Source organism: Myxine glutinosa, chromosome 1 (genome assembly GCF_964187855.1).
Source record: "Myxine glutinosa chromosome 1, kmMyxGlut1.1, whole genome shotgun sequence".
NCBI lineage: Eukaryota > Metazoa > Chordata > Myxini > Myxiniformes > Myxinidae > Myxine > Myxine glutinosa.
In genome coordinates this window covers 116,937,503-116,961,565 of record NC_136261.1, presented here as the reverse complement: position 1 = coordinate 116,961,565, position 24,063 = coordinate 116,937,503, and the positions used below count along the sequence as shown (strand labels likewise).

The window sequence follows — 24,063 nt, the reverse complement described above, 5'->3', positions numbered from 1 at the left end:
ATGGGTGAACGGGGTTTGGCAGCCACTCGCTTTTTTCAGCCGGCAGCTCCGGCCGAACGAGCTCAAATACAGCACGTTTGACCGGGAGCTCCTCGGTCTACACCTGGCCGTCCGCCATTTCCGCCACCTCCTGGAGGGCCGACCTTTCACGGCATTCGTCGACCACAAGCCATTGGTTTACGCCATGGCCAAGGTCACGGAGCCGTGGTCGGCCCGCCAACAGCGCCACCTCTCCGCCGTGTCGGAGTTTACCACGGACATCCGGCACGTCGCCGGCAAAAACAACGCCGTGGCCGACTGTCTTTCCCGGGCCAGCGCGAACGCGGTCCACCTGGGCGTGGACTTTGCGCTTATGGCGGCGGACCAAACCACCGACACCACGGTGCAAGCCCTCCGGGCGGCGGACACGGGCCTCCGCCTGGCCGACATCCCCTTCGCGGACACTGTCCTGCTCTGCGACGTCTCCCAAGGCCAGCCTCGCCCCATCGTGCCCGTCACCTGGCAACGCCGCATCTTCGCCTCCCTCCACGGCCTTTCCCACCCGGGCCGGAAAGCTTCCCAGAAGCTGGTGTCGGCGCGATTCGTCTGGCACGGCCTTCGTCGGGACGTCCGCGATTGGACCAGCACCTGCACGGCCTGCCAACGGGCCAAGGTCCACCGACACACCTAGGCCCCGCTGGCACCTTTCACCGTGCCCGAACGACGTTTCGACCACGTCAACGTGGATCTGGTGGGCCCCCTCCCCCCGTCACGGGGGTTCACACACCTGCTCACCATGGTGGACAGGACCACCAGGTGGCCGGAGGCCGTTCCCCTCGTCTCCACCACCACCGCCGACGTGGCGCAGGCTTTCATCGCCACCTGGGTCGCCCGCTTCGGCGCACCGGCGGACATCTCGTCAGACCGCGGACCACAGTTCACCTCCGAGCTGTGGGACGCGGTCGCCCGCAACCTGGGGGTCAAGCTCCACCGTACTACGGCCTACCACCCCCAAGCAAACGGGTTGTGCGAGCGATTCCACCGCTCCATGAAGGCCGCGCTCATGGCCGGCCTTCAAGACGGCGGTTGGGCCGACCGGCTGCCGTGGGTCCTTTTGGGCCTCCGCACGGCCCCCAAGGAGGACCTCCAGGCATCCACCGCCGAGCTTGTCTATGGCCAGGCGCTACGCGTCCCGGGCGAATTCGTGCCCGACGCTACCAGTCCCTGGTCCGCAGCTCACCAGCGCTCGGACCTCCAGGAGGCCGCCCGACGGTTTGCCCCCGTGCCAACATCCCACCACGGTGACCCCCAGTCCTACGTCCCCCCAGCACTTCGCACAGCGGAGTATGTTTTTGTGCGTCACGACGCGCATCGGGGGCCACTCCGGCCGCCGTACGACGGGCCCTTCCGGGTGCTGCGACGGGACGACAAGTCGTTCGTCATCGACATCGGCGGCAGGTCGGACCGGATTGCGGTGGACCGCCTCAAGCCGGCGCACGTGGACGTCGACCACCCACCACGGGTGGCCCTTCCGCCGCGGCGAGGCCGCCCCCCGTCCACGGTGCCCCCCACTCGACCGCTCACCACCACACCGGACCCCCTCCCACGACCCGCCAGGGGTCGCTTCGGCCGGGTCATCAGGACCCCCCTCAAATTGACCCTGCCGGTGCAAGTCGATTCTGGGGGGACGTGTGTAGCGGCTACCGCTGGGTTTTCACAATCGCCTTGCACCTATCAAGGACGCGGAGCGATCACCATGCCGGGCTCGTCCAGGACGCCCGGGCAGGCCCGCGCTCAACTTGCCAGGCCTCGGTCGGGACGCCCGGGCATGCCCGGGCATGCCCGGGCAGGCTCGCCCTCAACTTGCCAGGCCGCAGCCAGGACGCTGGGCCACGCCCCCTCTCGCCTTTCCTGGGCAAACGCTCCGGGATAATATGTATATATATTGCTGCCCGATAAACGGGCTTTTCAGAGTGCCTGAGTGTTTGGTTTGAATAAAGCAACTCGGATGAATTCCAGCTTTTTGTCGCGTCCATTCTTCCGATCGACGTGGGAGCCCCAGCTCCTTCACCATATTAAATGCCAAGTCTGTATATGTCGGGACTCGAACCAGGATTCACAGCCAGAAATCAAGGAGTAACAAGGGTTTTCCGACATATACATGCAGTATATACATCCAGGGTGTCCCAAAAAGTCACTGTGAACCCCTGCAAATTCCATGTAACCATGAAAAGCAGCCCAGTAATTGTTAATACTTACAAACGGCGCACATGGCTTTTGATATGGGTTTTACATTAACAACACGTCAAGCCTTTGTATTGTTGTAAGACAGTTGTTTTTGAGAAGTGGATTAGGTTTATGTTGTTTTTTTTAACTTGAGGCACGTGTTTTTTTGGTGGAACATGTGTTTCATAGTACAGGTGAATATATTGAGAGAGTAACGCAGGAGTTTGCAAAAAAGTTTCCTGACAGTGCTGTTCCACATCGTAACACTGTGCAGGAGTTAATTTTCAAATTTTGCAAGACTGGTTCAGTTGTGGACACATGGCCTGGCAGATCTTCAGTTATCAGATTAGAAAGTTTTTTAAAGTTTTGGTTTGCATGTCAAGAAGCCTGAGGAAATCAGTTATTAAGTTGTCATGGCAGGCTGCAGTTGTCTCAGATAGTAGTACGGTACACACAGAGCATAAACGAAATGTCTGCACCCCACCTGGAGTCCATATAAAGTAACAGCTGTGCATGAACTGCAAGAAAGGGACGACATAAAGTGTTCCGTTTACTGCCAATGATTTTGAAACTTTATTACTGCCAATGGAGACGACATTATGGAAATCACCTTTTTCTCAGATCAGGCTTGGTTACATTTATCTGGCAATGTAAACAGCCAAAACAGAGTTGTGTTTCGTCAGCAGAAAATCAACAAGTAGTATTGGAGTCACTATTGCATGACGTGAAAGTTTCCGTGTGGTGCACCATGTCACATAAGCGGATAATTACTCCCGCCAGGGAGTAATGCATGATCGTGTCCGTGTGTGTGTGTGGGTGGGTGTGTGTGCGTGTGTGTGTTCGTGTGTTTGTGAACAAGATATCTGGAAAAGTTCTGAACGGATTTGGGTGAAAGTTGGTGGGATGATTGCCCTTGGGATAAGGAAGAATTGATTAGTTATTGGTGAAGCTCAGGATATTATTCCGGATCCAGGAATTTTTTGAAGGATTTTTTACCATTGGAAGATAGGGCTCTTTTTTTTTAAACATTATCTTCTATATATTCTATATTTAACATTGTGATATGAAAATAGTTTTCATATTTGTTGTAAATGTAGTTTAAACTCGTGGTTATGCGTTAGAGCGGTGTATTTTGTTAGCAGCGTCGTCTTCAAGGTTCTTTTTTTTCTAATAAAGACATATTCTGTCATTTTAAAACTACCAAAGTGTGTATTCGGTTTCCCCGTTTCGTAAAATGTATCGTTTGATACGTATAATGCTTTAAAACTTTTTTTTTCTTTTTTTTTCCTCAGAAGAGCTATCAACATTTACCTCAGCGAATGTCAATCGCGGTGTCAGTATTTGATAATAATAATAATAATAATTCATTTATTTTGTATAGCGCTTTTCAAGAAGCCCAAAGGTGCTTTGACAGAGTGGAAAACATAATGCATAACAATACATGAAAACAACAATTGCAAAAAGACAAGAATCAATAGGGAAATATTTAAAGCAAAAGGAGGGAGAAGGAGAAGAGATAGTCAGGGGTTAAATGAAGTTATAAAGAGTTAGGTGAGTTATAAGTGTGACCAGCATGTGCAGGGGATTCTTCCCAGAAGAATGAGTGGTCGCATTAGCTTGTGCGACTTAAAATGAGCGAGTTTTGTTTTCACGTTTGGGCCAGTTTTATATGTTGTATCTCCAAGGAATGAAACGAAAATTTTGTCTGGCTTACAATTTTATTTGAAGTCACACATGCCTCAACATACACTCACTTATATAGAATTTAACGCTGAATCCGAAAATGTAAGTGAAATTGCCTTGTTTTTTTTAACATTATCTTCTATATATTATATATATATATATATATATATATATATATATATATATATATATATATATATATATATATATATATATATATATATATATATATATATATATCTGTGCAGTGTCTGTCTTGTGTTGTCTTGTCTTGTGTTGTCACTGAACTACTCCCTCAAACTTTTGTGAAATCGTACTATTCCAACTTGACCCACGGCGGGAGTATGCGCTCTACTGAGTGGCGTTCTAGTTAACCCCATATTTTTTCCACCAGACGATCAACTCGGAACGCTATTGCAACATAATTATTTACGCTTTCATTGGTCAACTGAATGAAGATGAAATTATCAGTGCATATTTCCAACAGGACTTTGCTGCTGCACACACTGTTCGTGGCTTCATGATGCTGCTCTTCAACATGTTTGTAGACAAATGAACTTCATGTATGTGTGTATATATATATATATATATATATATATATATATATATATTAAATATATATATATATACAGTGATTATTAAAAGTCTACACCCCCTTTCAAAATTTTCACCTTTTGTTGCCTTATAGCCTGGAATTAAATTGCATTAAACCAGACTTTCCCACTTTTATTTACACATCGTAACCCACAACTTCCAAGTGAAAAACAAAATCTACAAATTTCAGAAACTTAATTAAAATACAAAACTAGAATATCTTGGTTGGATAAGTGTCATATATATATATATATATATATATATATATATATATATGTATTGTGCATTTTATTAAAATCACAATCAGTTTCAACTAATAAAATTATATGAGCATAACAAGACATATCAGAATAACATTGTTTTTTTTTTATTTATCTTGTTTTGGTGTCAAATTCTTTAATTATTATTTTGGTGTCAAATGTCACCTGATTGTCTCGAAATGCTTAATGAATTATATGGTATTCCTCATTATAGCCTGAAAATGTATATTGATTTGAACATTTCTGGATACTTGTGTTGAACATACATTTATCTGGATTATTTAAGGGTCTGTCAAGTCGATAAGTTGATATGTGGTCCTGGGACAGAGTATAACATTCTACCAATGTAACAATACACGTGACATCTTGTAAGTATGTGCCATTTTATTTGTTTTTCAAAAAGGAGTTGCAAAGATGAAAAAGATCTTTTAGAAAAAGAAAAAGAAATTTCCGATGTTGTGCGAGTATCTAGCTTCATCTAACCATAGGTATTTAGGTCAGTATTTAACCATCGGCCATCACCAACTTACCTGGCTTTATAAATTGATCACCATTGTAAAAGGCCACTTTGGATACCTTCAAGGGTGATTTCTCATCATACATAATGGCTTCGGCTTCCTTATCGTGATAGAATACATCATGATCATGGGTGATTCCTCATTCATATAATGGTGGCAATTAGACTAAGAAAAGCACAGATAAAATCGAAAGTAATGAATACGAAATTATACCAACTTTGCATCTCTGAATCTGTGAGTTGGTGCCTTGTTCACTCAATTTTGTAGCCTCACTGGCTTCCTTACAACTTCCTCTTTTGCATTTGACTGTTGTATACCTTTATAATCTTGGTTTGTGTCAGTTTGCAAACCCAAACTAATTGATATGAGCAGGTGAACACCTCCATATTGGTACGCCAGTCAATCATTGGTGGAGTTTGATTGGATGCAGGCAAACGCCGCCATATTGGAATGCCATTCAAGGCTTCAAAGCAAGTTTATTTTTGTTAGCTATTACATTTACTGCGCATGTTAAGGGACAGAAAGATTTTTCTTTACCGACTCTATGTGGAAAATTTTTGTCAGACGTGTATCTTGTCTGTCGCTTGAGTCAAATTTGTGTACACATCTGAAAACTCCATTCACAGCCAGATTCCTCGAAAGATATAGAGCCAAATCGTATTACTTCCTGAGATATGTTCCATACATATCATGCGGCTTATAATAAATCTGAGCAACTTATTACGATGTACGTGGGAATATATTATTTGACAGTGATAACTGCCCAATGTGTAATATTATTGCTTGCACATCGTGCATTTCGATAATACATGTGCATGCATTTTTCTACTAAGATTTTTTAAACCTCCTTGGTGCTCTTGCCTCACTGTTTCCTGCATGATACTTCTGTTTGGTAAATGTACATGCTGCACCTGTTTCATGTATGCTATTCCTGGCTAATATCATATATGGTACCTACTATGCCTGGCATCATGGAACTACCTGGTGTTAAACTAAAGCTGACTATCAGTACATTTACAGTTTGCTTTATTCAACGTCAGTTCCCCCTTTCATTTCCAGGTTCCAGACAGAAAATAATAATAATAATTATTATTATTATAATCATGATAATGATAAAAAGTAACTCATTCAATAACTTACATGCAACGGTCAATCGCAATGAAGAATTTTTTTTATATCCACTCTTTATGTGTGTGTGTGTGTGGGGGGGGGGGGGGGGCATTGAATAGCAGCTCTTGTTGAATTAATGGTGAAAAAGTTTTGAATTTACGAATTCGATTCACATTGAGACGTCTCCAAATTCTCAGTCGATTGAACAAATGAAATGTATACAAGTATGGACTAAAAAAAGGATTTACACCATTTACTACAGACGATGTACAGAGCTTCCGATGTTGTATGCTTGTACTCTTATATTAATGAATATAGTAACATGATTGGCCCACTTACCAGCAAAAATCATTGCATACTAACTATTCCAAAACCATTCAACCGAGCTAAAATGGACTCATTAAATGGCATTTGTTCAAATTTAATTCCTTCACAGCATTGAGGTGTGTAATTTTATTATTATTCTCGTTATGTAATATTATACACGCCATTACCAAAAGTATTGGGACAACAATGCCACAACCAAACTTCAAATGCGCCCAACTATATAATATGTTTTCTCACAATGAAAGCAACACCTGATTTAGCCATATGTTCAGCAAGTATTGAAACTCAGGTGCAAACAAGATGCCATGAGGTGAGGAGGTAAAGAGCTGCCTGACTTTCAATATGGAGTGGCTATTGGGTGCTCGAAGTTTGGAAAATTTCATTGCACTTTGGCCTTCGCTATGAGGGTAATGTGTTCAGGAAATGCACGTAATCTATAAATCCGTGTGTGTGTGTGTGTGTGTGTGTGTGTGTGTGTGTGTGTGTGTGTGTGTGTGTGTGTGTGTGTGTGTGTGTGTGTGTGTGTGTGTGTGTGCGCTTGTTGGCTTAACGGTTAGGGTGTTGGCTTGGGATTCTTGGGTCCTGAGTTCAAATCCCGATCAGTCGTTGAATTAACACCAGGTGCGGTTGACAGCCTGTCATCCTTCCGAGGTTGGTGAAATGATTACCAGTTTACTGGGACGAATGAGCCATTTGAATGTCGGGGTGATGCCCTGACCAGGATTGTGCCCAAATAGTCAATAAACTGCTTTGGCAGCCATATGCATCTAATGATGTGGGAGTGGACATCATATATATATATATATATATATATATATATATATATATATATATATATATATATATATATGTATGTATACACACACATATCATTATGTGGTGGTTCATTTCAGCCTAAAGTGGTAGTTACTGAGTGCGGAAGAGAGATGCGGATGTGTGAATGGTGTGTGTGTGTGTTGCAGGAGTGGGTGTGGTTTTGCATGAATGTTTTTTTGTTTGAGTGGTGCATGTTGTAAGGGTAGGTGGTCGGTTGTTTTATTTATTTATTTTTTTGGTGTGTGTTTGAGTGGATGAGTGGATGAGGGGCTGTGGATTCTGGGAGTGTAGGTGGTTTTGTTGTTGTAGTCTGTGTTCTCACTGGCTGGGGGTAGGAGTATGTACGCATCCAGGTGTAGCTGCTGCATGTGGAGGCATATGTGCCCCTGCTGGCCCAACTTAGCTGACTGTATTGAGGTTGAGGGCCGAAACGGGATGATGCAGAGGACCTCGACTGAGGACCTGGTCAATGAGGCACTCTTGTGCTTTGAAATTATATATATATATATATATATCAGGTTTATTTGATTTTTATCCTGGATAGTATTGTATATATAATTTGTGTATAAAACACGAGGGGTAATCTTGCTTGAAATGACCATTCAAATAACAAGACTAATTACGAGCGATGGTCATAAAATTTGTCACCCAGTGTTCTGCCCATGGGGTTTTAGACAACTCAAAAAAACAAAAAAACATTTAGAGGCCATTTTCCCCCACAGAGCAGCGGTTGGCCTTTTTCAGGCACCATGGTCCCATTTTTTGAAGCAATGTTTGTGGCCAGAACCCTAGCTGTTCGTCGCCTCTTGTGACACACAGGGAATTACCAGTGAACTGGTACTCAATTATGCCGACCTCGGGAGGATGACAGGCTGAGTCAACCCCCCTGGTGTTAATTGAGCAATTGACCAGGATTCAGAACCCAGGATCCTCGGGTCCCAAGCCGGCACCCTAACCGCTAAGCCAACACCAGGCTAGACAACTCAACACCCGATTAGGAAATCAAAGTAGCTGTGAATCATTATAATGATATTGTTATATATACTCCTGCATATATTGTTACTTTCCCAATACTTTCAGTAATATGTCGTTTCTGTCCATTTAGTCACATAGCCATCTATTATGTATGGAGAGAGAGAGACAGAGAGAGACACACACAGAGAGAGAGCGAGAGAGAGAGAGAGAGAGAGAGAGACAGACAGAGAGATAGAGAGACAGAAGCTTGTAGAATGAATGAATTAAAATTAAAATTTCATCCAATGTGGAATGCGAAATAAATAAATAACCCACAATGAGACTAAGGGTATACACTATACAGCTTTGGAAATGGACACACACACACACACACACACACACACAAAATCACACAATTTTACGTTATGAAAGGAAACTCCTTCTGAGGGCTGTTATAAACACAGATTACATGATAACAAGGTGATCGGGAACACCACTTAATTGCACTGGGCAAGGGGAGGAAAAAGTCAAGGTTTATATACAAAGCGACTACGATCACGCAATGTTCCTGCTCTTCAACACGTTCTGCAATTTTATAAAACCTATTAAAAGCTGTTGCGAATTTCACTGAGAACTGTGAAAAGGCGAGAGAGAGAGAGAGAGAGAGAGAGAGAGAGAGAGAGAGAGAGAGAGAGAGAGAGAGAGAGAGAGAGAGAGAGAGAGAGAGAGAAAGAGAGAAAGAGAAAGAGAAAGAGAAAGAAAGCAAAATAAATGGTATAAACTCGATTCTTCCTCAAATACTCACTCATCCTGTGTACAATTAATGTATGGTGCTATATTCACATAGGATCATGTTTCAGAGATTAAATGTGAATACTGATTCTTGGTTTATCACATTCTTTATTATATCTACTCAGTAATCCTATGTAGGGAGTATAAAAGTTGCAATAATTTTGAGTTTTATTGTTTTTATAGGCTGTATAGGGTTAGGGTTAGGGTTAGGGTTAGGAATTTTTTGGGAATTTTTTGGAAGGTAATAAAGTTTGTTCAGTTTAAGAATTTCTCGTCGTATGTGATAGGTTAACTAAAACATGCATGAAGTGTCGCTCAGGCTCAGGTCCCTTAATCTTGAGGGTTACATCTGCTTGATGAACTAATCCACCTCCTTAATACCCGCATTACCTTATTTTCCTTGTGCGGCACGTGTACAGTACAAACTTGGTCAAAGAGAAGTTCACATATCACAAAATGACCCCCAAACCCACACACACATACACACACCACAAAACTTCATGCACTATCTACCCTCTTAGGGCCTTGATGTTTCTCTATTTTTATCTCAATATACGTCTGTCTGTCTCTAATTCAATCACAGTCTAAAAGTTTTCCTCGGATGAACAATGGCCGAAAAGATGTGCCGAGACACCTCCATGCAATTCCACTTCGACTGGATGCCACCCAATCACAGCTTCAGGAGGCAAACGGGAGCAACTCGCCAGGTCGGACACCTCATGTGAGGTCAGCACGCGGTTCCATACGCCAAGTTGGGCCATCTCACCCATGAATGCCTGCGTGGCATCAAAGTTGCCTCCGATGATATCCTGTGCATGAAAGCGAAAAGGGTGAGTGCACTCTAGTTTGAACCCTTACTGGCAAGCAAGAGCATCTGAGGTTAGATTATGCAAACGACCAAATCCTGCAGATTTTGGTTTGCAGACAATTGTCTTACACTTTATGAGTTGGCTTCCTTCAAAGAAACAAAACCTTTGACAGACGTTTCGGACACATTTTACACTTATGCTCGCCCACAAAAAACCAGGAAGTGCTTCTCACACCAGCAATTTTCTTTTTATAGCAATGGAAAAATGTTACAATATCTAACCAGAGCTCACATAAACCCCTCGTACACTTTTTTTTTTTTTTGTATACAAGATCGAGGCTAGTGTAAGAGCTAACAATAATGACAAAAAAAAACAAAGGGACACGTAAAACGAAATAAAGGGAGCGGGAGACAAGATGGGGATAGAGGGGGAAGCACACAAGTACAACATTTGAGAGCAGGGACATCGGGAGATCTGTGGGAGGGAGAGGGCTTGGGGGGGAGGAGGCGTGGGAAGAGGGGTGGGGGTAAGCGAGGTAAAAAAAAAAACACATGGACACAGCTATGAGTTCCAGGAAAGAAGTCGGTATTACAGAAAAAAAAACATCTACATGTGCTGTATGATATAGCAGCTGTTCCAATGGCATAAAATCCAGAAAAATATGTATTTTCTGGAGACACTCCGTGTAAGCAAACATGCCCATACTTGTAATTATAAAATAAATTATATGCATATACTTTCTGGTATTAGTAACAGAGATGCCCTGTAGATCTGAGTATTACATATACATGAGGCAATACACATGGAAAATCTCGAGTGCCTTGGGGGTGCAGGTGCAGACCTTGCAGAGAGACAGCTGTGTGCAATGGTTCACTTCATATTAGATGCCTTGGATTTCCACTAAATTGTGATGACGACGGTGAAATCCTACAAATGTGACGTGCACACACCCACCTGCTCCTGTCCTAAAATGATTGTCCCACCCGCCTCCACTGGCCTCCAGGGAGCCAGGTTATCACCAGAACCGTGACTACTACCATCTTGGAATGCTTCCCACACTCCATCCCGTGTGGTCCACGTGACGCACACATGGTGCCAACGTGAATCTTTCAGCTTCAGAGGAAGCTGCGCAATCTGGGTGCATTAGGAGACCACAGGATGGAGAAAGATGAACTATATTAGCAAGCAATTCCGGCATGATAGAACAAGCAATACTTAATTACGGAAGCGAGAGAAACATTTCCCCCATGAGATGCACTTAGTCTCATAACCTTGTGCCCCTCAGTTGTATATACAGTGTATTAGAAACTTATCTTCTAGTTACTGTAAATAAAACAAGTCAGGAGACGACGATGGTTCACGAGCGAGCGGTATTCAATGACAAAGGATGGACTATAACCGAAACAGACCTGGACAGACCATGCCTGGAAATGTCAAAACGAAGGTTACTGACCTTGAAATGAGATAGAAAATAATGTATCATCAGTTATGAGGTTAGTTAGCTACACGATACCGAAAATTCGGTTCGATTCCGACAACTTAGAAAATTTGACCTTTGTGATCTTCAAAGGTCAAAGGTCGAAGATTCTGAAATTTGTTGGAAAACTTGTATTTCATGATATATGTGATAATATAAGATCATGTACGACATTTCACCTTATCAGGAAGCGAACAATGTAATAAAACCATAAAAAATCGACTTTTCTAAATTTCTTGACTTTGTGACCTTGACCTTGGGGCGAAAATGAAAAATCGAGCTCCGTGGGGCTAGACACATGACATTGGCCTAACCAAATACCGAAACCCCTGTCAGATTCCACCAACTCCCTCGGAGAAGATGTAGCTTGAAATCGATTACCCCCTAAAAAGTCATCTTTTTCGGGCGTGGCTCCGCCCACAATGGGCGCAATACGCCCACTCTAGGCAGGACACAACTAGATCATGATATCAACCTCCCACCCAAGTTTCATCAAGATCGGATGATATCATCGGGTAGTTATGCTGCGGACAGACAGACAGACAGACGCACACCCAAGACGAATATAGTGGTCACTCTGTTTGATAACTCGTGAACCAATTACTCAAAAACTTAAATAAATAAAAACCCCCAGCACTTATCACCTGAACCACCTTGTATAACAGTAAGTGGCAACACCCAATTTAAATTATTTCATACAAATGGCATTTTATCACTCCTAGTTGCATCATGTATGTCATGTCACCACCCAGAGGCGTATAAATGCGAAAGTGTATGAGTGGTTGGTGATGACACACTCTCTTGACAGTTGAGGTAGATGTCATAAATGTGTGAGTATCAGGTAGGAGCGTCCTTGACATTGTTATAGTTCCTGGATCTTTGTTGCATGCTTATAATCAGACATTATCACATGGTGTTGGCCTAATGGTTAGGGTGGTGGGCTTGGGATCCGAAGGTCCTCAATTCGAATCCAGTTGAATTAATGCCATGTGCGGGTGACTCAGCCTGTCATCCTTCCGATGTCGGCAAAATGAGCATCAGATAACTGGATATAGAGAGGCACTGCATCAGCGGCAGACGCGGCCACAAAAATGATGCAACCAGCAGCCGGGTGGCTGCACACGAACCACCCACATCAGACATTGGATGACATTGTATGAGATCCTCCTCCATTCTTCAGTCAATGCTGCCAGCCCTAGTTCGCTATCCGGGGATCCAGGGATCTGCCATAACCCAAATACATCGATCGATGGTGGACAAATTAAATCTGTATTCATCAATCGTCAGTGAACCGTTCAGGTGCCTAAAGTTGAAGCTGCCATTTTTTTTTCTCGAAACATTCCAGCAAGGCTCTACAGTGCTGTAGATGTGGTTGTGAAACTCTTACTCAAGACAAATTCATGTAACTTCAGTCGCTTATGGTAACTTCAGTAGATCTCCTGAACTGGATGTTTAGTCGTCACGTGCATCACAATGATGATTCCTCAATGCTATATTTTGAAAATATCGATCGTCTCATGGAGTAGCTACTACCCACGATCGTGACCGGGACATCAGATGTATTGATTGTCGTTTGAAGACTCTGTCCATAAACTGTCAATGAGAGAAGAAGACAAACAAATGGCCTGCTACAAGTGTCTGTGTAGCCTCACATTCCCCCATCTGAACAGCTCGCACTGTCGGCGTCTCAGTCAAGAGTTGTCGTCGGCCATCCTACAACATTTCAGATGTGCACAATTATTGTCAAACAGTAGTAGTAAATTATTTCATTGTTAAACTAGAATGGCACTCGGTAGAGCGCATACCTCCACCAAGCTCAACAGTTCACGTTTTGTATCCCACTGAAAGGCAAAACCAAAATCGAATCGAATCGAAAATCGAATCGAAAAATCGAAAATCGAATCGAAAATCGAAACACCAAAATCGAATTGGTTGTTCTTGTCGCCTAACCAATTCAACTCGTTTACCCCAGATCCACTTTTCTGAAATACCGACTTCTTTCCTGGAAGTCCTAGCAGTGTCCATGTGTTTTTTTTTTTTACCTCTCCCACCCCATCCCCCTTCCCTCACCTCCTCCCTCCAAGCCCTCTCCCTCCCACAGATCTCCCAATGTCCCTGCTCTCAAATGTACTTGTGCGCTTCCCTCTGTCTCCCCATCTTGTCTCCCACTCCCTTTATTTCGTCTTATGTGTCCGTTTGTTTTTTTGTCATTAATGTTAGCTCTTACATCGATCTTGAAAAAAAAATAATAATAATAAAACTCATACAACTAGTTTTGTTATAATCCATCCACAACTTTTGAAATACCATGCTATATATCGTTTTTGGCTCCATCACTCAATGGTGAAGAATCACTCATAAGATGGAAAAAAATTTCTCATATCCAGATCCGGATTTTCACCAAAATCGAATAGATTTGTCCTTGTCACCTACCCAACCTGTCTACCAGGTTTCATCCAAATCCGTCCGCAACTTGAGATATCATGCTATATATCGTTTTTGGATCTATCTCTCAATGGCGAAGAAACATTAAAAAAAATTACAGTTGCTGGATCCGGATCTGGATTTTCACCAAAATCTAAATATTTCGTCCTTGTCACATATCCAACCTCTCCACCAAATTTCGGCCGAATCAGTCCACAACCTTTTGAGATATCCTGTTATTCAGACACACAAACAGACACAGGTGAAATCATAATCTCTGCCCACCTTCGGTGGCACAGGTAAACAGCCACCAAACACATTGAGGGCAATGCATGCAAATGGCGGTCACATCGAAATTGAGAAGTCATCAAATAGACCTGTTAATATTCCACTAATAATTATTCAAATGTCCAATGAGATTGACTTTTTTAAATCCCAAATCCATGTGCTCCTTTAATTTTCTGAGCAGTTTACTTTTCTTCCATCATGGCTATGGAATGGGACAATTGGTTGATAAATTGTATGGGAATGATGACAACAGTTAAACCACATCGTCGGACACTAAGTTCTCACATGAGTAATACATAAATATGACTAACCTCCTTATGTAACATATAATGTGGAGCTTGAGAAGACGTTCATGTCAACCCTGCTGTTTCACTTCTGAGCATAGAAATCCTGACTGAAAATTCCAATTTTTGTATTCCATGCAATTTATATACGATAATGGTGAAATGGAATGCGTGGATGAGATTGTTTCCTCTCACTCTACATCATTATATATGCAATTTCAATAATTTTCAAAGATGTAAGTTTATGGACAGGACGAGACAATGGTGTGACTCAACTCATTGACACATGCAGTGGACATCACACTTTGCCTGATGTGACGATGTTGAAATACAGCATGTTTTCTCGGCCCTGATCACAAATACAATCCCTTGTGTTATGATTGCGCTTTTAGTAGCTGTGACCCTGACCATGATGTGAATTCACAACATAGCTGAAGGAGGAGGGGACAGTGGTGGTTTTGCAGCACTCATGCTGGAGCTTACTGATGAGCCAAACCTGTATCAGTTGGGTTATATTTCAGGACTTTTTTAAAGCCTGAAATAAAAATGGATTAAAATGAGATTTTTTATCACTGGTGTACACATAATACCCCATAATGTCAAAGTGGAATTTTGTTTTTCAGAAATTTCTTCAAAATAATTAAAAATAAAATAGAGAAACATCTAATTTATATAAGTATTCAAACCCCAGATTATCAGTGGGATTCAAGTCTGGCCTTTCGCTGGGCCACTCAAACTCTTTCACATTCTTGTTCTGAAGCCATTCCAGTGTTGCTTTGGCTGTATGCTTGGGATTATTGTCCTGTTGGAACGTAAATCTTCACAGCAGTCTGAGGTCTTTTGCACTGTGAAGTCGGTTCTCCTCAAAGATTTGCCTGTATTTGGCTCCATTCATTATTCCCTCTATCCATGCAAGTCTCCCAGTCCCTGCAACTGAAAGGCATCCCCATAGGATGATGCTGCCACCACCATGCTTGACGGTAAGGATGGTGTTAGATGGGTGATAAGTTGTGCTCAGTCGTAGCACTTTACATTCAGGCCAAAGAGTTCAATTTTCGTCTAATCAGAGCACATAATCTTTTGCCTCATGCTCTCAGAGTCTTTCACATGCCTTTTTGCAAACTCCAGGCATGCTGTCATGCGCCCTTTTTCCAGGAGTGGCTTCCATGTGGCTACCATAAAGCCACCATTAAGGTAGCTAGATATTTTTTGAAGGGCTGCATCATCTGTTTTCCTTCCGGCAGGTTCTCCCATCTCAGCCAAGGAACTCTGTAGTTATGTCAGAGTGGTCATTGGGTTCGTGGTCACCCCCCTGACCAAGGTCCTTCTTTCCCGGTTCCTCAGTTTGGTCGGACGGCCAGCCCTAGGAAGACTCTGGGTGGCTCCATATTCTTTCCATTTTCTAATGATGGAGTTCACTGTGCTCTTGGGAACTTTGAACACTAGAAATTGTTTTATACCCTTCCCCAGATCTATGTTTCCTCACAATTCTATCTCAGAGTTCTACAGACAGTTCCTTGGACCTCATGGTAAAGATTTTGCTCCCAGATGCACTGTCAACTGTGGCACCTTATATAGAAAGGTGTGTTTCTTTCTAAGGCATGTCCATTCAATTGAATTGGCCACAGGTGGACTCAAATCAAGTTGAAGAGACATCTCAAGGATGATCAAAGGAAATTGGATGCAGCATCTGCACTTCATTTGGATTATCACAGGAAAGGGGTGGAATACTTATTTACTCAAGACCCGACCCGGATCTCAGTCAACGGAACATCTTCTCTTCTGGACTTGGTTATGACTAACTTCCCTGAAAATGTCTGCTGCTCTTCTTCTGCTCCGATCGGATCATCTGATCATGTCCTTGTTAAAGTGGACATCTCTCTGACCATCCTCAGGGAGCCTGCTCAGCGTCGACGAGTCTGGCATTTCACTCAGGCCAACTGGCACGGTCTTCAAGCAGCCATCAATCATCTGGACTGGTCTCCCATCTCTACCACCTCTGACATCAACTCATCCTGGGAATTCTTCCAAAGTAAATTGCTCTCTCTCATGCACAGATTTATCCCATCTCGTCTTCAGTTGTCATACCCTTCCTCCCGTCCATGGTACACGGAATCTTGTGGTGAGGCTGTTGCCCAGAAACAACTTGCCTTCGTCTCCTGGAAAGCAAATCCAACGGAAGGAAATCTCATTTCCTTTCACAAAGCCCGAAACAAGTGTGTGTCCACCCTCAGAAGAGCCAGGAAACAATATCTCTCCGTTCTCAAGACCGAACTCTCTTATCTGTCTCCCTCTTCCAAATCCTGGTGGCGTCTGGTCAAATCCGTTTCTGGTGTTTGTTCCCCCTCCATCCCCTCCCTTACCTCAAACGGCTACACAGCTGACTCCGCACGTGAAAAAGCTGAATGCCTCAACTCTGTGTTTGCCTCTAAATCTTGTGTCCCAAACCCATCCCTCTCTGTACCCACCATACCCAGTCGTACCCTGCTGCTCCTGGACTCCGTGTCCTTTCCTCCTGACAAGGTGGAAAAGTTTCTGTCAACCCTCGACTCTGATTCTGCAACTGGACCCGACGGCATCAGCCCACGGGTCCTAAAATCCTGCTCTGCTGCTCTATCTCACCCTCTCTCTGTTCTCTTCACCCTCTCTTTTGCTCAAGGTCAACTGCCATCTGCTTGGAAATCAGCCAACATCACCGCTTTGCACAAAAAGGTGCAAAAACAGATCCTAGCAACTACAGACCAATCAGCCTTCTCCCAATTATCAGCAAAGTCATGGAATCCATCATTGCTTCTGATATGAAATCTTTCCTCTTCTCCAATGGCTTGATCTCTGATCATCAATTTGGTTTCAGACCAGGTCACTCTACTCTGGACATGCTGCTTCTGCTGTCTCAACAATGGATGGAGGTCCTCAATGCCAAACAGGAAATTAGAGCTGTCTCCCTCGACATATCACGTGCCTTCGACACGGTCTGGCACCCCGCTCTGCTCACCAAACTCTCCTCCTTTGGTATCCATGGAAATCTCCACGCATGGCTGGCGGACTTCCTCTCTAGTCGTCGTCAACGTGTGGCCCTGAATGGGTTTCTCTCATCTCCTCTTCCTGTTCAGGCCGGAGTTCCCCAAGGCAGTGTTCTGGGCCCCGTGCTTTTTCTGGTCTTCATCAATGATCTCTCTGACTCTCTCGAAAATCCTCTCTATCTCTTTGCTGATGACTCCACTCTCTGCCGCTCCATTCCTCTTCCCTCAGATCGGCAGTCTGCTGCCTCCTCACTCTCTGAAGACCTGGACAAAATCACAGACTGGTCAAACAAGTGGAACATGTCTTTCAATCCTGACAAATCTCACACTCTTACTATGTCTCTCCGAAAAGATCGACTGGACAACCCTCCCATCTACTTTCTCAACAATCCTCTCCAAGAAGTTCTGTCGCTCAAGATTTTGGGTCTCACTATCTGCCATGATCTTTCTTGGGAAAACCACATTTCCAAGCTGGCCTCCAAAGCCAGTCGCCGACTGGGCATCCTCCGTTGTGCGAAGTCCTTCCTCGGCACACCTGAGCTCCTCACCACATACAAGGCTTTCATCCGCAGCTCAATGGAATACTGTTCTCCCCTATGGGCCGGTGCTCCTGCCTCACACCTAGCTCGGCTTCAGGCTGTTGAAACCAAAGCTTTCAGAATTATTGGAATCTCCCGCGATGAAGCTATCTCTGAGGGCCTTTCACTCACTCACCGCAGGCAGGTAGGTGGTCTTTCTGTTTTCTACCGACTCCTCTCCGGCCTTGCACCCCCAGCTTTCTCTGTGCTCTGTCCCCCAAATATTCCTACAGGTCGCACAAGATCTGCCAGCAACCCTCTGATGGTTAAACTGCCGAAATCTCGGCTCGCCGCTCACCTTCACTCTTTCATTCCTCTTTTCTCCCGCCTCTGGAACAAACTCCCTCACTCCCTTCAATCCCACTCCTCCCTCCAGGTCTTTAAAACAGCTGTTCACCACCATCTCTTATCTTCCCCCATCCAAAACCTTGATCTTTTCTACCCCCGCTAATTCACCCCAGATCCACCTTGTTTGAAATTCCAACTTCTTTCCTGGAAGTCCTGGCAGTGTCCATATGTTTTATACCTCTCCCACTGCCCCCTTCCCACGCCCCCCCCCCCAAAGCCCTCGCCCTCTCTCAGATCTCTCGATGTCTCCATGTCTCTCGGTCCCTGCTCTCAAATGTTGTGTTTGTGTCCTTCCCCCTCTCTCCCCATCTTGTCTACCGCTCCCTATGTTATATGTTTTATGTGTCGGTTTGTCTTTCTGTGTGATTAATGTTCGCTCTTTCACGAGCCTCGATCTTGTATACAAAAAAAAAAAGAAGAAGAAAAAAAAAAAAAGACATTTCAGCTTTTCATTTTTAATTATTTTGTAAAGAATTCAAAAAAAAAAAACCGCTGATATTATGGAGTATTATGTGTAGATCAGTGACAATAAATCTCAATTTAATTCATTTTAAATTCAGGCTGTGAAACGTAATTGGGAAAACGAAAAGGGGTGTGAATACTTTCTGTATGCACTGTATGTAAAATTGTGAGCACCCAAACCAATAGATGAGCAAAGCTGTGTTTGAGAAAATTATGTTTGGGGTGTTCTCTATAAATATTCGAATTAAAACTGTATAAAAATCATTTCCCGGCCAATTAAAATGGAACTAAAGTGACTGTCAATTCGCATGAGAACTCAGCTGAACAAGATTTGCTTCATACCTTATCATTCACCACGAGTTCCATGGGATTGCCACCCCACTCCATGAGTGCGATCTCATTTGGCTGCCCCGGTACAGCATAGGAGAATGGGGTCCCGGCATTGGGGCCTGCAGCACGCAACCACAGGCACAGCGAGAAGGAGTGCATCTCAGGAAGTGAGTGCTGCAAGCGTGCATACATGTAGTTGGTCCGCAGTGGAAAGGAGATCTTGAAGTCGTCTGAAGATAGGGTGGATAGCAGTGGGACTGAAACACACACAATCCAACAACACCGCTAGGGACTCCTTGTGTTTTGGTCCATGTTCTCTCAGTGACTAAATGCAATTCAGGAATGAACTAAGCTGTGCCATCCCTGTTGGATGTGTTAATTTATGGCCACTACATTTTGGCCATAAAGCCACAACTCCATAAACATTAATCCTTGACTTATTGGCAATATAGATCCAGAGGAAATTCTGTGCGTCCCATATGTTTCATTGTGCCGAAATTGCACCGCACAAGCTTCTGGTTGCCATGTAGGAGCAACGTCACAAAGCAAGTTTGCGCCATTCTTTACAGACAATCAAACTATTTGCGCAAATTAGATGTTTGTCACGATCTTAGCATTAGTGGGTGAAACGCTGCGCAACTCCAAAAGCAATTGATCTTTTGTACAGGAATAACTACAGAACCTCGGTCCGGATTCATTACAGTAGCCCAGGTGTATTGTTAGATTATTTATTAATTTTCACGAACATACAGACAGTATAGAATATATAGATATAAAAATAGGTTCACGTGGCATATAGGGTGCTAGTAATCAGCGACCCCATCGACCAGTTCATGCAAAACTTTGCTCGTAATACTATATACTCACAATGAAAGTTTCACTTGTTAAACGCATGGTATGTAACACACCTGGTAACGGAAGTGACGCGGAGGGGAAAATGCGGGCGATACCCGCACGGTCGCAGTGGCGGAGCAAAAATGGGATTTAGATCCCTGCAAATATTCTGTACAGTCATTGGACGTGATTGCCATCATATACTTTTAAATTTTTTTTAACAAGATGCTTACTATGAATGATACAGTAAAACCTGCTTTGAGCGAACATATGAAAGTAAATGGCATCCTAATTGCGTGTAATTTTTTTTTACACCCAAAATAAATAAATAAATTTAGGAGAGAATAAGATGTGGTGGACGCTCAAGGCAAAAATTATTGTATACTTTATGTCATACAAAAGCACAGCAACTGAAAATGGAAACACGTCATCGAAACATCCACCCCACTGGATGAGTAGGCACAATTTAAAAGAGAACGTTACACAGCGTTCGTATGTCATATGCTGCGTGCACAGCGTTACACAACGACACTTGTTTCCCGGGCACGTGCGACATGTGCAATGACAACGACCACAGGAGCGTCACAGAGTGGCGTGGCAAGCGAGCGCCGTGAGTACGATCAGCCCAACCGAGCCAGCACATTGTTCGGCTTTCCCAAAAGGCATATCCTCATCAAGGGCAGTTGATGCCGTGCGGTGCGCGCCGCTGGGGCCTCCCTTACTTCTGTGGGGCGCCGGACCCCCCGGCGCGATGTGGCCCTTCTCACGGAGGGCCTTGTCGAGCTCTTGCAAGCGACCGTTAAGGAGTTCCCGCAAGGCCCCTGCACTTTGTCCTCCGGATGCGTTCGCTCGATGCTTGTGCTGCGCACGAAGACAAGTGCAAGGAGTCATTATGATGCACACGGTAAAGTGAAAGATATGCTTTCAATACACCTGAAGGAATTGCCCCACAGGAGAAGATTAACACGATCACTTGCACTGAAGAAGCCAAGACAATATCTCAACAATGCAAGTGGGAAAGTAAATATTGTCACATTGGGACAAAACAACAAAGGAAAAACAACATTAAGTCTAATATATTAAACACAGACCTCTCCAGTATAGATAGGCTGTAAATTGATAAAATTCCATGTGGATAAATCTGGATCCTACATGATCCTTCCATAAGTATGTGCCTCTGTGAATGTCCTTTGTAAGCCAGAATGTGCAAACGCATCTCATCTCACGAGATACATGAAAAGGTTTTGCGCAGAAAAGAGATGGAAGGGTCACCATGGTGATGCCTCTGTATCTGCCCCGATTATCCCTCCACTCCTCCTCTGTACTCCCCCTAGAGAGATGAAGTAGCCTAATTGAGAGATTGAACTAATGTGGTGTTTATAGAGTGCATTCACAATGGGCCAAAGTGGCCACCCCCTGTTCCCACGTTATCTGCTTTTACTCATATGGACCGAACCAGTAAGGAGTGAACCAGAGCTGTGCTTTGGGCTGTACAAGAGCGAGGATTGTTGGAGAGAGAGAGAGAGAGAGAGAGAGAGAGAGAGAGAGAGAGAGAGAGAGAGAGAGAGAGAGAGTGTGAGGAAAAGCTCAAAAAGAGATGCTAATTAGTTAATACAACACTTTTTAATGAAAGTGTCCCTGCGGCAACAGATGTGGTGCGAGGTTGTGCTCTCAAGGTCTTATTAACACAAATGAAAAATACTTGACAATTAGGTTACCATATATAATGACGTAATTAGAAATGTTCACAACAGGTTTATGGAAATCAATCAGCTCTTTTCCTTTTGCTACTCACAGTATAAGCGCTACAATAGTGACGTCATTTTTGAACGATATCACAGAGAAGTATTACCACTTAATAGTGGGGTTACAAGGTATATCTATGGAAGCTTTGAGTTACAATTGCACGTTTGTTTGTACCTATGTGATGTGGATGGGTGCTGCAACACACACACACACACACACACACACACACACACACACACACACACACACACACACACACACACACACACACACATATATATATATCAAATAAATGTATCTTCAATTCAAAAGGAATTATTATTTGTTTTTCTTGACTCCTGCTGTTCTTCAATGTACATCTTTATATTTATACCTACATTTGTAATGCATTCTATACAGGGAATACATGGAGAAACCCAGATTGTAATACACATTCTATCAAAACGACCAATTAAAAGTGATCATTGCGGTTGAACTTGCTCTTAACCTGCACCCACCCTTTCGATAAATGAATCCAATGGTGTACATAAAACATTTGACCATTGTGCATTTCTTCTCAAGATGCTAATGAAAACGCACCTTTGTGAGCAGATCAAGTCAGTTGTAATCAAGCATAAGCTCCTCACCTCGAGGCTGTCGAGCCGCTCTCGCAGAGACTGCACTGTACGGTCCAGCTGCTGGATCGCTGCGTCTGGTTGCGATGCTCCGTGAGCCAGCGGTGGAGCCATTTGTTGCATGGCCTCGTTCTCGCAGCGCTGCAACTTGGCGCTCATCTCGCGGATGGTCTCGCGGTGCTGCAGGATGGTCTCTTTCTGCTGGAGAATGGTCTCGCGGAGTTCGATGAGACTCGTGCGCATCTCCTCGTCCGCCGTCCCCATTCGCGGTACCGCGGGGAGAGGGCAGCTCGCCTCGATGTTCGGAGGTAGAGCGGTGCACACGTAGCACCCGGCGTCGGGCATGTGCTGCTGCTGGTGCTGGAGTGCTTGATCGGTTGCACGCGCGGCGAGAACGAACATCATGACCAGGAGCGCGCGAGGGTAGCTCGAGCTGCACATGGTGGCGACGACCCAGCAAGGATATATATTACCTGTCAAATGCGAATTCCGCGTCCAATACTTCAATATCAGACCAAAGAAGTATCGAAGCGTGGCAGGTTGAGGGAGGTGATCGAGGAATGAAACCCAAAGGAAGCTGAAGAAATCAAGAGAAAAAGCGTCTTCACGGGGACTCGTACCTGGGCTCACCTGCCTGCGTCGAGAGCAGCAGCGCAACGCACAAGCCTCGAGCGGACGCGCGCTTTAAATGGGACGATCGACCGACGCAATCACCGAGCGCGTCATGCGCTTCCGCCACCCATCGGGAATCCGGGAGTATTCCTCCTACCTTGGCACACTACCTCTCCGCTCGCCTCCCTCCCCTTCTTGATGAGTGAATTCGAGTGATGCTTTTCCTTCGAGAGACGTTCTTACGAGGTGCCACGATCCAGGGATCCCGGCTCGGCCAATCGATACCTGCGCACGAGTTCAGGTTAAGAGTTCCATTCGTTACTTCAAATCAAACGGAACTTCCTCGAACGCGCTCGCCTGATCAATTACACCCATCGATCGATGTGTCTGAAGTATCACCAGAGTAATTACGCCATCCATTTCCCTCCTTAATGCTTTATCAATGGCGTGTCTTGTTGTGCTATTATTATCTACAATGTCCGCGATTCCTGGAACAGGTGAACACACGATGCAGAAAAGACATTCGGACGTGAAAAGTGAAAACTCAACATAGGGCTTCGTTCTTCCACTCCCCCGGGCTCACAATGGCATCAATGGACCAGGAACACATGGCATGGCCTTTCCCTCTCTCTCCTCTTTCTCGTCCATCTCTTACAGTGCATTCAGAAAGTATTGAGACCCCTTCACTTTTTTCACATTTTGTTTTGTTGCAGCCTTATGCTGAAATCGTTTCAATTCATTTTTTCCCTCATCAATCTACACTCAATACCCCATAATGACAAAGAGAAAACAGGATTTTAGAAAGTTTTGCAAATTTATTAAAAAGAAAATTGAAATATCACATTGACATAAGTATTCAGACCCTTTGCTATGACACTTGAAATTTAGCTCAGGTGCCTCCCATTTCTCTTGATCATCTTTGAGATGTTTCTACACCTTGATTTGAGTCCACCTGTGGTAAATTCAATTGATTGG

The 24,063-nt window shown here is 44.2% G+C and overlaps 1 protein-coding gene across 1 annotated transcript; it reads right to left on the bottom strand.

The window, feature by feature from the left end:
* Positions 1–9,352: 9,352 nt before the first annotated feature.
* On the bottom strand, positions 9,353–23,168 carry LOC137419226 (neuronal pentraxin-2-like). The gene is made up of 5 exons (XM_068105372.2): positions 22,489–23,168; positions 20,839–20,977; positions 19,295–19,539; positions 11,023–11,202; positions 9,353–10,068 (listed from the first exon to the last, which is right to left on the bottom strand). The coding sequence occupies exons 1-5, from the start codon at positions 22,915–22,917 to the stop codon at positions 9,844–9,846; spliced, it is 1,218 nt and encodes a 405-aa protein (XP_067961473.1). The 5' UTR covers positions 22,918–23,168; the 3' UTR covers positions 9,353–9,843.
* Between the last annotated feature and the right edge of the window lie 895 nt (positions 23,169–24,063).